Consider the following 13,244-nt stretch of genomic DNA (forward strand, 5'->3'; position numbering starts at 1 on the left):
AAATGCTGGGCAGCACCACTCTCTTTTATCTGCTGTAACCCAGGTACATCCCATCAGTAATTACGAAGGCAATCACTGTGCACACCTGTAGCCCTCAGCTGCCACCTCCTTTACATCCCTTCTCTATAGGGACAAATGGGTGGATGAGGCCCTGCACAGCACCATGTGGGCACAGGAGCAGAGCACATAATTGAACAAATGCTGAATGCTGGGTCTGCTGCTGCATTCAGCTCTGCTGCTCGTTTCTCTGAGCTGTTGCATGTCTTTAATTGCATTTCCCTCCCTCAAAATGAGCCCTTCCTGGCCAAGAAGCAGTGCAGGCGCTCCCTGCAGCCGCAGCACCTCCTGTGTGTGCAGATCCCCATGGGAGCTCACAGCGTTGCAGTGCATTCAGTGTTACCCGTTGGATCGGGCGCTGGATAACTGCAGGCTTTGCTTTTTATCCTGCAAACTGTGCTCGATGTGTCCTTGATTTCTGCACAAGCAAATGGAGTGCAGTCGTTTTTGAGCTCTGCTCTGCTTGCACGCACAGCGGGGCAGGCAGCAATTGGCAGCTCTGCACAGAGCGCTGCCCATCTCACTGCCATCAGCTGTGTTTGCCAGCGATGGAGATTATCAGACACGACTCCATAAGCTTTTTCCTATGCATTTCCTACTAACCTTTCTCCTTGCGTTTCACTGATATAAATGACAGGAAAACAAATCACTGCACTGCCTTTGGATATCCCTCTCTCACACTCCTGCTCCCACAGCTGGGTGCTGCTCCCCAGCACTCAGAGGGTGCAGCTGCCTGGGCACAAAGCACACCAAGCAGCACATGGTGCTGTGTCACAGACACACAGCCCGGCATGGTTCCCTGCCCTCCCACAGCACAGAAAGCTGTCCTCATTCCCAGCCATTCACTGCATGAGCAGTTTCTCGGGGAGGTCTCAAAGGTCCCGAATTATTGTGGAGCAGAAACCAGGGCTGCGCGCATTGCTTTGCACTGACACTGAACTCCGGGGTGATTTTCAGCAGCCCTGCTGTATCTGGAAGAGCCCGAAGTCTGCAAGATGTGGGATGCAGGATGAGGGTGAGGAGGGGGACATTTGCTGTGCATGAGCTATGGCCAAAGCTCAGAGTGCTGGCCGGCACTGGCAGGGCAGGGAGCGGATGCAGGCTGATGCTGTGCACCCAGGGCTGTTTGAGTTCCTGGGGCCATCGTGCCCATAACTGCAGTCTCAGGAGTATTTCAGGGCTCTTCTGCATGCAGACAACCTTCCCGGGGGTATCACCTCTTTGTTCCTACTTTATAAACTGCATCTTAGCTAAAAAACTCCAACAGTGCAGGCGAAGGAGCTCAGACCAAAGCATTGCACGGAGCACTGCAACCAGCATTGCCCTCCAGCCTCCCCATTCCATGCTGGGGGCTCTGTGCGTGTCACTGCACCCCACAATGCTCAGCTGGACTCTGCAGCCCCCAACAGCCATCCCGCCCCATCCTGCCTTGTTTTCCCATTACCCAAAGACCGAGCGGGTTTTTTCAGAGCAAATCCCCTGCTAACATTGCAGGGCTGTGGATTTATGGCCGCGGAAGGCGCTGAGCCACCAGGCCAGATGGTTATTTGCTAATTTTGAAGGTTTGGAGTGGTTTTTGGATGTCCCCATTTGCAAACAAAAAGGAACCTGCAAGTCAAACTGCTTCGTCTCTCAAATCCCCGCCTGTTTTCCTTCTTTCCTTATTGAAAAAGACCATTGGATGCTTTGCCATGTAATTTACCATGTGCATTCTACAACCCCGTGCAGCCAGAGGGACATTTTGGATGCAGAGATAAGACAGATTTCCCTGCTCTCTGACCCGCAGCCCCCATGAGGCCCCTTGCCCAGTCCACCTTGCACTGCTCTCCTTTCTGATGGCAGCACCAGCAGTAGGAATACACCGCTGGCCCCATCCTGCAGCCCTCCCTGCACTGAGCTGTGCGCGGCTCCACAGCCACCATTGGGTGGCAAATCCATCACACTTATTTATTACTTCCAAATTAAAACCAGAGAATAATATCCCTCATCCCTAAGGGGAAACGTGAAAAAGCAGAGTTTCACCCAGCTCTGCACAGAGAGTTCACGTGGTTCCAATTTCAAACACAAAGAATATATATAGCTTGGTTCGGGGCTGACATCACTCTCCTTCGGAAATGTCTTGTAATTCATTTTCCTTTTATTTTGAGGCTATTCTCTTACATATCTGCTGATGGATGTTTGTATTGGCAGCTCCCATGGAATATTAAGACCATATCTTTTCTATTTAATTCCAATAATCACTTCCTAACCGAAGTGCAAGCTCACGGTTCACCAGCACTTCGGTGCCTAGAAGAGTGAAAGCTTCCTCGTGCACTTTCTGACTTGTTGTCCTTCTCCCAGATGCACCCCCCTCTCTGAACTGCTCCTCTTCCCTCTCACGTTTGCTATCACACCAACAAACACTGCAGTACCCAAATGGAGAACGTCAACCAAGTGCTCTGGGACAGCAGCTTTGGGAAGAGTGCGTCCCTCCCTGCCGGGCTCAGCTGAAGCCCAGGACTCACACTTGCATGCATGCAGGGCCAGAAGTCTTCAGTCTGTTCTCTAAGAACAGCCAGGTCAGACTGCAGGGTGTCTTCTACACCACCCTTCTGCACCATAAGGCACCATGGGGGGCACAGCCCCTCCATCCCCTCCTACTCAGGGCTATAGGATAACCCTTCCCCAGCACTATTTTCAATTCCCCTTCTCCAGTGCAGTTCCGCAGGCATTAAACAGACAGTGCTCACTTCTCCCACAAAGAAAGCCCCGAGCAAAGGGTGCCCCCGAGCCCATCCCTGCCCCAACCCCTGAGGCACAGTGGGACAGGACATGAACTGGTGCCATTCTGAAGGTTTTCTGCTCTGGCCGTGCAGTTCGGTTTGCTCTCCCCAAATCCTCTCTGATTCCACATTCTTGGATGTTTTCTTTAAGAACTGCAAGGAAAGTTCACCGCAGCAGGGCTTCTCCCCTTTGCTCAGCAGTGGAAGGGGCTGTTTGTTGGATGGATTCTGTGCTGGGGAAGGAAAGCCCAGCAGGACAGGACCTCATTCCCACCAGGCAGAGACACCTCTCCCGGCCCCATCAATGTGCCTGAATGTCTGGCAGAGCTTGGAAAATGCCTTGCCCTGTTGTTTGTTAATGGGGCCAATAACCAAGCAGTGCATGCGCCCCGCACAGTCCTCAGCTGCAATCACTGACACCGACCAGAAGACAGGAGAAGGGCTGGGAAAAGGGACCCAAAAACATCCTTTGAGGCACAGAGCCAATAATTCTTGCTTTTCCCCCCAAATACATTGGGGTTGCAGTGGGATATGGGCTCTTTGCAGCATCCCAATAGCTCTGCCCTGGCCATGGCAGTGGGCTCAGGTGGCAGCAGGTGGACACGGACCTGCTGGGACAACAAAATGATCCCCAGCACAGAACTGGGCTTAACTCTCCCCCAAATGCTGTTCAGATTGTTTTTGCTTCGCTGAATCATTTCCTCGGGGCTTAATCCTCCTCCCTGTACAACCTTCCTTTGTGCTGATGGATAAAATAACATAACAGAGGTTTATTTTAATATATCCTTAGCTAATGCCACGCATGTGGCAGGAGGGGAGGAAGGCAAATCCAATTCCAAAGTGCCGTGTTCCCGTTCTACAAATGGAAGGGGACGGCTCCCTGCCCCTCAGCCACGGGCACCAGCTGTGTGCCCTCCCATACCCACCCGCTGGGCCAACCTGGGCTCAGCGCTGCCCCTTCCTGCACCCAGAGGTCCTTCAGAGTTCATGATGGGCAAACTGGGATGGAGAGTGAAATAGAAGCTACGCTGTGGGACCTGACATCCGAGAACGCAAGGGGAAGCAATCTCACCAGCTCCGTGCTAAGCTGCTGTGAGCGTTTCTGCCAATCTTTGCTTTGCCTTTAGGAGCGTCTTTTCAAAGCATTGTTTGCTGGAAATAGTCATTAATCCGCCGATGAGCAGTGGCTCCATGATTCGGATGAAGCAGCCATGCTTGGAGGAATGGAAGGTCGGTGTATGCACCGCAGTGCCCAGCACAGAACCGCTCCGAGCCGCTCTTAGCGCAGCTGTAAAGCAGCCCCCGAGCAAACTCCCACTCCTCCCCGTGGCTGAGCGGCGGTGTGCGGTGTGCGGTGTGCGGTGTGCGGTGTGCGGGGACTCAGCTCTTCCTGCAGGGAAACCGCGATTTGCACTGCGCACCGTCAGCTTCCCGCTCGCCTTTCTCCCGCAGCGCTGCGGTGTGAGCAGAGCAGTGCGCTCCCAGCCCTGCCCTGTGGCTGTGTCTGATACCCGTGGGCACGGGTTCGGTCTCAAGGTTTCTATCCTGGAATTGTGTTATGAGGAGAAAACAACTTTCCCATCCGCATCGCGAGTGGAGATATTCCAGGGTCAGCAAACAGGGCTTTGTTTCACACTACATACAAAGCAAGGTTTTCTTGCTCACGGCTCTCGAAACAGAATGAGTGATCCTCCGCCCTCCCCTGTTAAGACCTGACAGTGCCTCAGCCCCAGGTTTATAGCCATGGTTCTACATCAATCATGACATCCAGGTGGAGGCACAGAGGATGGCGGCGTCGGAGCGTAATGGAGCACAGAGGATCTCTCCATCCCCAACGTCGGCTTGGTGTCCTTACCTTTGGTTTTGTTTCACTTTGTTCAGCTCAAAGTGAATCTGGGCAAAACTGAGCGCTGCTACAGTCCCAGCATGGCCAGCAGTGCCAGGCTTTGGCATCTACCTGTGTGCCTCAGTGCATGAATGGATGCTATCCGGGGTCTTGGATAGCAAGCATTTCTGGCACATTGCACAACTCTTGCTTCAAAACGGAGTTAGTTCATCTGGACGTTATGCCAGGGGATTAACTGCTCCGTTTTCTGATGACGGAAATATACGACATCCCACCCCGTAATTCGTTAAGGACAATAAGATGACAAAGCCCAGGGAGGGGCTGCGTTGGTCTTGGATGGATGAAAGCAGCCCCTGGAAACGCAGCCCTGCCGCCTTCGTCTGACCTAAACCCTCAAAATGTTCCTGATTATGTCGTCTCAATTGCGCTTTATTTTTGTTTTATTTCTCCTTGTAGGAAATTAAAAAGGGGCTGCTTGATCCCGCTCCAAGTTCTTGCAATGTGCTGCAATGCTGAGGAAATCAAAGATTGCTTGAAATACTTCTTAATAATCTGTCATGTCAGCAGAGATAAAGGTTCACGGCCCGTGAGCTCAGCTGGCTTCTATCAGTGCTGGGAAGGGAGGGAGCCCCCCCCAGACCCCTTCCTAATTACCAACATGCTTAAGGAGTGCTCCATTTCTCCAGGTAGAGAAGTGCAGATGGGTACAGACAGGTAGAAATGGGAATCAATGTGCTGAGCCCACTCCGAACCAAGTAACAAGCATCCTCAATAACGAGCATCCTCAGCAATGAGTAACCTCAGTGACAAGCATCCTCAGTAACATGCATCCTCAGTAATGTGCATCCTCAGTAACGTGCATCCTCAGTAACGTGCATCCTCACATGGGCTGTGGGGCCAGCAGCAGTTTGTGGCACTGACATGAAATGGACACATCAGCAGAGAGCTGATGTTCAGTGCTCACACTGCCCCATCCCCGCCTGCACCTCACCCACCTCCGCACTCCCTCCTGAAGGCTCACCTGCCTCAGCTGATGCTTTACCAACACTGCCCACAAATTTCAATTCCTTTCTTTTTTTCCTGGCCCGGGATTGCAGCCCCCATCTGCTTTGGGATGCGGGAGCCACTGGAGCACAACAGCACCACAGGGACTGGGATGTATGATCGGGATGCTGGAGCAGGACTGGGGTGCATGAATGGAATTGGGATGCTGGAGGGGGACTGGGAGGCACAAGTGAGACTGTGATGCTGGAATAGGAACGGGATTCTGGCGTGGGACCGGGATACAGAAGCAGGACCTGGGTGCTGGAGTGGGATTGGGATGCTGGAGTGGGATTGAGATGAAGTAGAATCAGAATAAAGGAGTGGGATCGAGATGCTGGACTGGGACCTGATTCTGGAGCGGACCCGAGGTACGGGTATGGGGATGCAGGAGTGGGGCGGCGGAGCGGGACCTCAGGCTTCCCTGCCCCACCGAGGCTCCGTTTCCGAGCCGCTGCCGCCGCAGGACCCGTGAGCGCGGAGCTCTGGCAGCACCCGGGGTCAGCGCAGAGAAAAAATCCCGACGGAGACAAAACCGGCGCTGAGCGCCGACACACGGCGCGGGGACACCGAGGTCCGCCGGGAGCGGCCCCGTCGGGACAGCCGGAGCCCGTCGGGGCTCAGCGGGGAAGCAAAAGCGCGAGGGGGTTCTCCCCATCTTCTCCCCACCACCACCACCCCCGCCTCCCTTTTCTTTTCCGTCCTTCATTCTTTTTTTCCCCCTTTTTTGTGCTGGTTCTGGTTAAACGTTATTTGCACTTTTGTTGGGAAAGTGGCCCCCAGTGTGCAATTATGTCAAATTTCTTTGAGTTTTACGATTTAATGGAGAACAGTAACTCTTTTATTGATCCTAGACGGGGCCGGCTCCTCTTCCCCCATCTTCCCCTCGCCTCTCCCTTTCCCCTCCCACCCCTCCTCCCCCCGTCCCGGTCCTACCAAATGTCACTCAATGTTTCTTACGCTCCCATCAGTTTCCAAAACAAACAGTGGGAGCCGCAGCCTCCTCTCGCCTCACTCGGAGCACCTCGCCGTGCCCGCTGCCCCCCGACGGCCGCCGGCTGCGGGCCCCCCCCGCGCCCTCATGGAGCCGCCGCCCGGAGCTCCGCCGCCCGCCTGAGCCCCGCGGCCGCCCGGGGGGAGCCCGGCCCGGGCTGGGGGGGGGATGGCGCTCAGCTCCCGGGCTCACGCCTTCTCGGTGGAAGCCCTCGTGGGCCGCTCGGCCAAGAGAAAGGGACCCGACGGCCGCGACGAGGAGAGCGGGGCGGGCTGCAGGCAGAGCCGCAGAGCCTCCGAGCCCGGTTGGTAGCGGCGGGGCAGACCGGGGGGGTCCCGGAGAGGTCCCGGCAGCCGCCCCAGCGCTCCCTCCGCTTTCTCTTCCCCGCAGAGAAGCGGCCCAAGGCCGGCGCCGAGAGCCGGGAGGTGGGGGACGAGGTGCAGGTGGAGTTGCAGGGCTCCGAGCTCTGGAAGAGGTTCCACGAGATCGGCACCGAGATGATCATCACCAAGGCCGGCAGGTAGCAGCCCCGGCCCCCCGGCCTCGCTCCTGCCTTCAGCCCTCCCGCTCCATTATCCCCTTTGCTTCTCACACCCACTCCTTTTTTTTTTTCTCAACTCCCCTTCGCTGTGTTTTTATCTTCTTTTTTTTTCTTTTTTCTTTCTCTCTCCCTTTTTTTTTTTTTTTTTTACCTCATTTGTTGTTATTTATTTATATTTTTTCCCTCCAGTATCTGTTTAATTTTTCAACGTATTCTCACTGCTTTAAACAACCGCTGCTATGGGCACTCCCTAACTGCTGCCCTGTGCCCCGTGCAGGCGGATGTTCCCATCGGTCAGGGTGAAGGTGAAGGGGCTGGAGCCACTGCAGCAGTATTACATCGCCATCGATGTTGTGCCAGTGGACTCCAAACGGTACAGGTATGGTGAGTTCCAGTGGTGGCTGCGGAGATGGACCCTTCTGCATGGCCAAATGGTCAACAGCTGTGCTGGGTGTGGTGGGAATGGAGGGATGGATGGATGGATGGATGGATGGAGGTATGAGTGGACGGATGGGTGGGTGGGTGGTGGATGGATGGCCATACCCATGTATGGATGGATGTAGGAATGGGCCGAGGGACAGACATACAGATGGATGGATGGAAAGATTGGTAGGACATATGGATAGATGGATGGACACAGGAATGGATGGAGGGACGGATTGGAACATGAGGAGTACAGTGCACTGATGGTGTCCCGCTTGGCGCAGGTATGTCTACCACAGCTCACAGTGGATGGTGGCGGGGAACACGGACCACTCCTGCATCACACCACGGCTCTACATCCACCCCGACTCCCCCTGCTCGGGAGAAACGTGGATGAGGCAAATCATCAGCTTCGACCGGGTGAAGCTCACCAACAACGAGATGGACGACAAGGGGCACGTAGGTGTGGGGCAGCCGTGCAGTGGGGCTACGGTGGGACTCCGGGCAACGGCTCAACCTGGCCCTCTCTGCCCACACAGATCATCCTGCAGTCCATGCACAAGTACAAGCCCCGTGTCCACGTTATCGCCCAGGACTCCCGCTTCGACCTGGCGCAGATTCAGTCGCTGCCGGCTGAGGGGGTGCGCACCTTCTCCTTCCAGGAGACCGAGTTCACCACGGTCACAGCCTACCAGAACCAGCAGGTACCCACGGGGCTGCGGCCGCCCGGCCTCCCGCTCCCCAACGACCCCATTGAGATGTTGCTTCCACCCACAGATCACCAAGCTGAAGATCGATAGGAACCCCTTCGCCAAAGGCTTTCGGGACCCTGGCAGGAACAGGTAACATCTCAATCACCCCCCATCACAGCCTGAGGCCCGGCCCTGGCTCTCAGCCCCATATTGCCTGCAGGGGAGTGCTGGATGGGCTCCTGGAGCCCTTCCCATGGCGGCCACCGCTCGCTCTGGACTTGAAGGCCTTTGGCGCAGACAGCCAGGGTGAGTCTGGGGCTGCAGGGCCACGTTGGAGCTGTGGGCAGGAGGACGAGGCTGTAAGGCTGGGTGGGGTGATGGGTGTAGGGTTGGAGCTGTGAGAGTGTGGGTGTATGGGATTCTGTGATTCTATATGATTTTTTGCCAAAAGCCCCATTGAATTCACTGTGAGCACTCTGGAGAAAGCAGTGATGGACGTGGTAGAAGCCACATGGAGATTCAGGGAAACAGAAAAAAAAAATAGAAAAAAAATATATATGTGTACATACATATAGATATGCAAGAGGTTACTTTGGAGTGGGGTGGTTGTGTCCTTCAGCCCGCAGTGCTAATTGTTATTGTTCCCAAACCATCAGAGGGTATTGTTAGAAACACCACAATAAGGGTAACGAGTGGTAAAAAGGAGACTCGGGAGAAATTAAGAGGTTGAACAGACTGTAAAGGGAGACTGGGTTTTTTTCCATTTTTTTCCTCTTTTTTTTTTTTTTGGTTCCTTTTTTTGTTCCTATTTTTCCTTTTCTTCCAAATTTTTTACTTTTTTTTTTTTTTTCAATAGAAAGACCGTTTGTAACACAAAAAGCTGCTCTTGAACCACCCGTGAGAGCAGGGAGAGGGGCAGCAGTGGGGGCTGAGAGGACATCTGCAATTTGCAGTTACTGTCACACAGGCACTAAAATGTTACGGTTTGGTTGGGTTTATGTTTTAACTAATAGGAACACAATGGGTTTTTCCTAAGGGCCAATATTTGAGGTGGTCTTAATGGTCCCTTCCAACCCAAACCGTTCTATGATTCTGGAAAGATGGAAATAGAACAAAATTCATATCTCTGCTGATAAGAAAAGTGTATTTCTGGGGGGAAAAAAAATAAAAGAAAGGAAAAAAAAGAAGAGAAATAGCAATCATGGAGCCTCAGGGCCAGGAGACAAAAATGATGAACTAAATCAAATAATTGGTCATCAGCTGGGATTTTAAAGCCGGATAGGAATGGTAAAAAGAATTTGCTCTTTGAGTTGCTCTGTTCTTCCCACTGTTATCCTCAGCTTTGTATGGGGGTTGAGTGATGCGCTGCTTTGGGCACGGGCTGCACCCAGCGAGCTCCTCTGTCTGCATGGGGAAGTGCTCGGTCATTTCTTTCCTAAAAGAGAATGTCAAAATGCTGTGTGCATTTACGGCTTCAGGAGACACCTACGGTATTCGAGGGTACGTCTCAAATTGCACGGGGAGCCAAGGAAAATGAGTCAATTCCTGTGAGCGGGAAGGTACAAGAAGCTCTCCATTGGGCTGAATGCATCTTTTTGTTCTCATGTAGAAGGGGGGAAAGCTGCCTGTAATTTGCACAGAAAACTGGGAGCCTGAAATAGCGGTGCTGCTGTCACGGGAGGCGGTTATCGCTGGCGCAGCGGGCACAGAGCTGGCGTGGGGCTGTCCCAGGCACACCAGTGGGGTTTGACACACATGGGTATGGACAGTCACACCGATGGGGTTTGACACACACGGGTATTTCTTAGACAAGTGGGAGCAACATTCAGATGATGGATGGATCTCCCTTTTTCCCAGTTGGTGACATCGGGACGCATAGCGGTGCAGAGCTGCTGGCTGCAGCACCCGCTGACCCACTGCGGACTGTTCCTCTTCTTCTCTCCAGGCAGCAGCTCCAGCTCTTCCCCGGTGACCTCCAGTGCTGGGACACCCTCTCCTCTCAACCCACTGCTGTCCCCTCCGTGCTCACCTCCCACCTTCCACCTGGCTGTGAGCGGTGTCGGCGCGCCGTGCCCTGAGTCCCACCTGCCCGGCCTCGGCGTGCCCCTCTGCTACCGGCTATGCCCTGCCAACGTTCTCCGCCAGCAGCCCCTCATCCTCCCCAGCCACCAGAAGCCAGGCGGCCCCGGTCCCCCCATCCTGCCCCACTTTGTGGTCGATGTACCCAAGCTCTCCTCCCTCGGCATCGCCAGCCTGAAGAGCGCTAAGTCTGAAGACCTGAGCGGGCCGTGTCTGCAGGTCCCCAACTCCGCCAGCCAAATGCTGTATGGATTACATGCATCTGGAAACATTTTCCCATCGAGTCCCATTGCTCGGGAAGCACTTAATTGTTCCCTACATCCTCCATATGGTTTGTACGGCTACAGCTTCTCCATGCCATCCAGACTGACGAGCGCGGCGAGCCATTTCGGAGTGAGTGACAGCCTGCCCGCTGCCTTCAGGGACAGCCGATGCAATCACCCCAGCTGGCACTCAGCAATTAACCACTGCCTTTAGCAGGACGTTGTCATGCTTCCGAGCGTCGGTATGTAATGCAAATCCGTTCCCCGGTCGGATGCAGGGTCTTGCTAATTGCTGAGTATGAAACACGGTGCGGTGCAGGAGCAGTCTGGAGGGCCTTTAATTTGGGGGTAAACATGCAGTATTGTTGGGAGTACAGAGGGCTGTAGTGATCCAAGCAGGCTGATACCCATCGCTGGTATTGGTGTAGGGCTGTAGAGGATGGGCGAGCAGTGCAGACACCTTTCTACTATTTGCACTCTGAAGGGGGAACGTAGATGTGTGCATTTCCACAGATCTGTTCTCCTGAAACTATCGAGCTTCCCTGCAGTCAGTCCTGAGCCCCGCCGGCTCCCGCTCATCCCTCCTGCTGATTTCCCCTATTTCCAAATGGACCCTTAAAGAATGTGGGTCAGCAGAGGAGCTGCATGCAGCTGGGGGCTGGAGTGCGCTCACACATTGACCTGGAGCTGGTCAACCCCATGGAAATGCCTCGATGCTGCGGGACCCACATCACAATGCAGACATAGATTGAAGGCTCTGGTGCTGCATTAAGGACACAGAGCCCCAGGCAGGGCTTCCCAGAGCCATCCCCATGCATCCCATCCCCATGCATCCCATCCCCATGCAGTGCTGGGGGTGACGAGAGCAGGAGCTGCAGAGGATGAGGATTGAGCAGAGTTACGGACACCCCTCCCGCAGTCCCATCTGTTTTATTTTCACCTGTGATAATTGTGTTATTCCTGTAAATAATCTCTGGCTCCAGGGGCACAGTGCAGCTCGCTGTAAGTTGGGGCACAGCTTATATTCGCTCCCCAAAGCCATTTCTGTTACCTATGACAGATGTGATACAAAGTGCCTGGCGGGGACCCGCCGTATTTTGGGATTAAGTAAAGACAATTCTGTATCTACAAACATAACAGCAATATATAAGGATTAAACGTAGGTTTAAAAATCAAAACTGGTATCGCTACTTTTGATTTAAAAGCATGAGATTTTTTTTTTCCCTTTGGGAGCCCCCATTTCCAGGCTGGTGGGCTGGGATGGGTGCTGCAGAGCACTGTTCATGGCCGTGCTTTTGGGGCTCTTTGGGTTTGGGCTGAGGGTGGTGGGCGAACACCCATCTTCCAGATAGCGGAGCTGTGTGGAATATCCCTGAGCTGTTGGCCACAGTCTGGGGGGATCACAGCACACTGCGGCTGCTCGGCCCTTCCTACCATTTGCAGTGTTTGGAGATTGGTGATGACTACAGGAGTTCTCACTTTTATAGATGTGGGGGTGAATAAGAACACAAACCCAGCGCTATTGTGCTGCTGTTAATGGGAACAAGGAGAAAACAACCTGAGGTTTCGGAAAGGTTGAGGCGCTTTGGCCACTGAGCTCTCCCAGGAGGAGCCCAGAGTGGCTCAGAGCCACCCGCCCGTGGTCCAACACAGCAAACAGCCAGCAGCACCAAAGGTGCCGTGTGGTCCCCATGGGGTGCGGTGGGGTGGGGGTGTCCCAGCAGCAGGACATGGGCTTAAAACCCACCAAGTCACAAAAACACTCATCATGTTATCGCCATCACCTGTGCGCCGGGAAGGGAGGGTTGGCCAAACCAGAGCCGCGCGCCGGGAGGAGAACCCTCACTCCCATTTGATCTCCTGAGGTTCGGGCTGTAATTAGATGATAATTTGTATGGCAATTACACAAAACAAAGGAGGGCTGGTTAGCGATACACAGCAGGACAAATAAGAGCACAGAGCATTTGAAATGTATCCAGTATTGAAACCATCCACATCTGCTGCTCCGTCGCATCGGACATGCTGTTCCAATAAAGGGGCAGGAGGGAACAGGCATCGGCTCCCACCAGAGCTTCAAACAGCCATGTTTACAAATTTGTATTGCACATTAATATGTAAACACACACAATAGGAAACAGATGAGCCCACAGTATCGACGTCTCCTTTCTCCTTCCATTTGTGTGCACAGAGCGCACAGAGATGTGGTGACTTTTGGAGAGGAGCCCTGAACAAAAGGTGCAGCTGAACGTTGGAAATCTGTGCTTCCCATTTACAACCTTTGTATCCCCTTTTAAGCCCACGCTTCCCAGCTGTGCATGGGTTGGAGCATGCAAGCAGCACTGCATTCCCTGCCTTGCATGCAAGGAGTGCTCTGCAGCAAGAACCAGCTGTTAGCAGGTAAATAAAAGAGATTTTGGATAAAGCTGTGTTGAGACAACGAGGAGAATGGAAACATCACTTTCCTTGTAATTTACAGGCAAGACTGAGAACCGCCAGCTGCTCACCCCCACCCCAATCAGTGTTTTAGGGTGCAAACCTCACTCTGT

General features: G+C 53.7%; 1 protein-coding gene across 1 annotated transcript; it reads left to right on the forward strand.

The window, feature by feature from the left end:
• The first annotated feature begins 6,691 nt into the window (after nucleotides 1-6,691).
• On the forward strand, nucleotides 6,692-11,876 carry TBX22 (T-box 22). The gene is made up of 8 exons (NM_204106.2): nucleotides 6,692-7,004; nucleotides 7,091-7,220; nucleotides 7,519-7,620; nucleotides 7,949-8,123; nucleotides 8,204-8,368; nucleotides 8,442-8,506; nucleotides 8,577-8,662; nucleotides 10,302-11,876. Exons 1-8 carry the CDS (start codon nucleotides 6,869-6,871, stop codon nucleotides 10,910-10,912), a joined length of 1,470 nt encoding a protein of 489 aa, NP_989437.2. The 5' UTR covers nucleotides 6,692-6,868; the 3' UTR covers nucleotides 10,913-11,876.
• Nucleotides 11,877-13,244: the final 1,368 nt, after the last annotated feature.

The sequence above is a fragment of the Gallus gallus genome, chromosome 4, assembly GCF_016699485.2.
Source record: "Gallus gallus isolate bGalGal1 chromosome 4, bGalGal1.mat.broiler.GRCg7b, whole genome shotgun sequence".
NCBI lineage: Eukaryota > Metazoa > Chordata > Aves > Galliformes > Phasianidae > Gallus > Gallus gallus.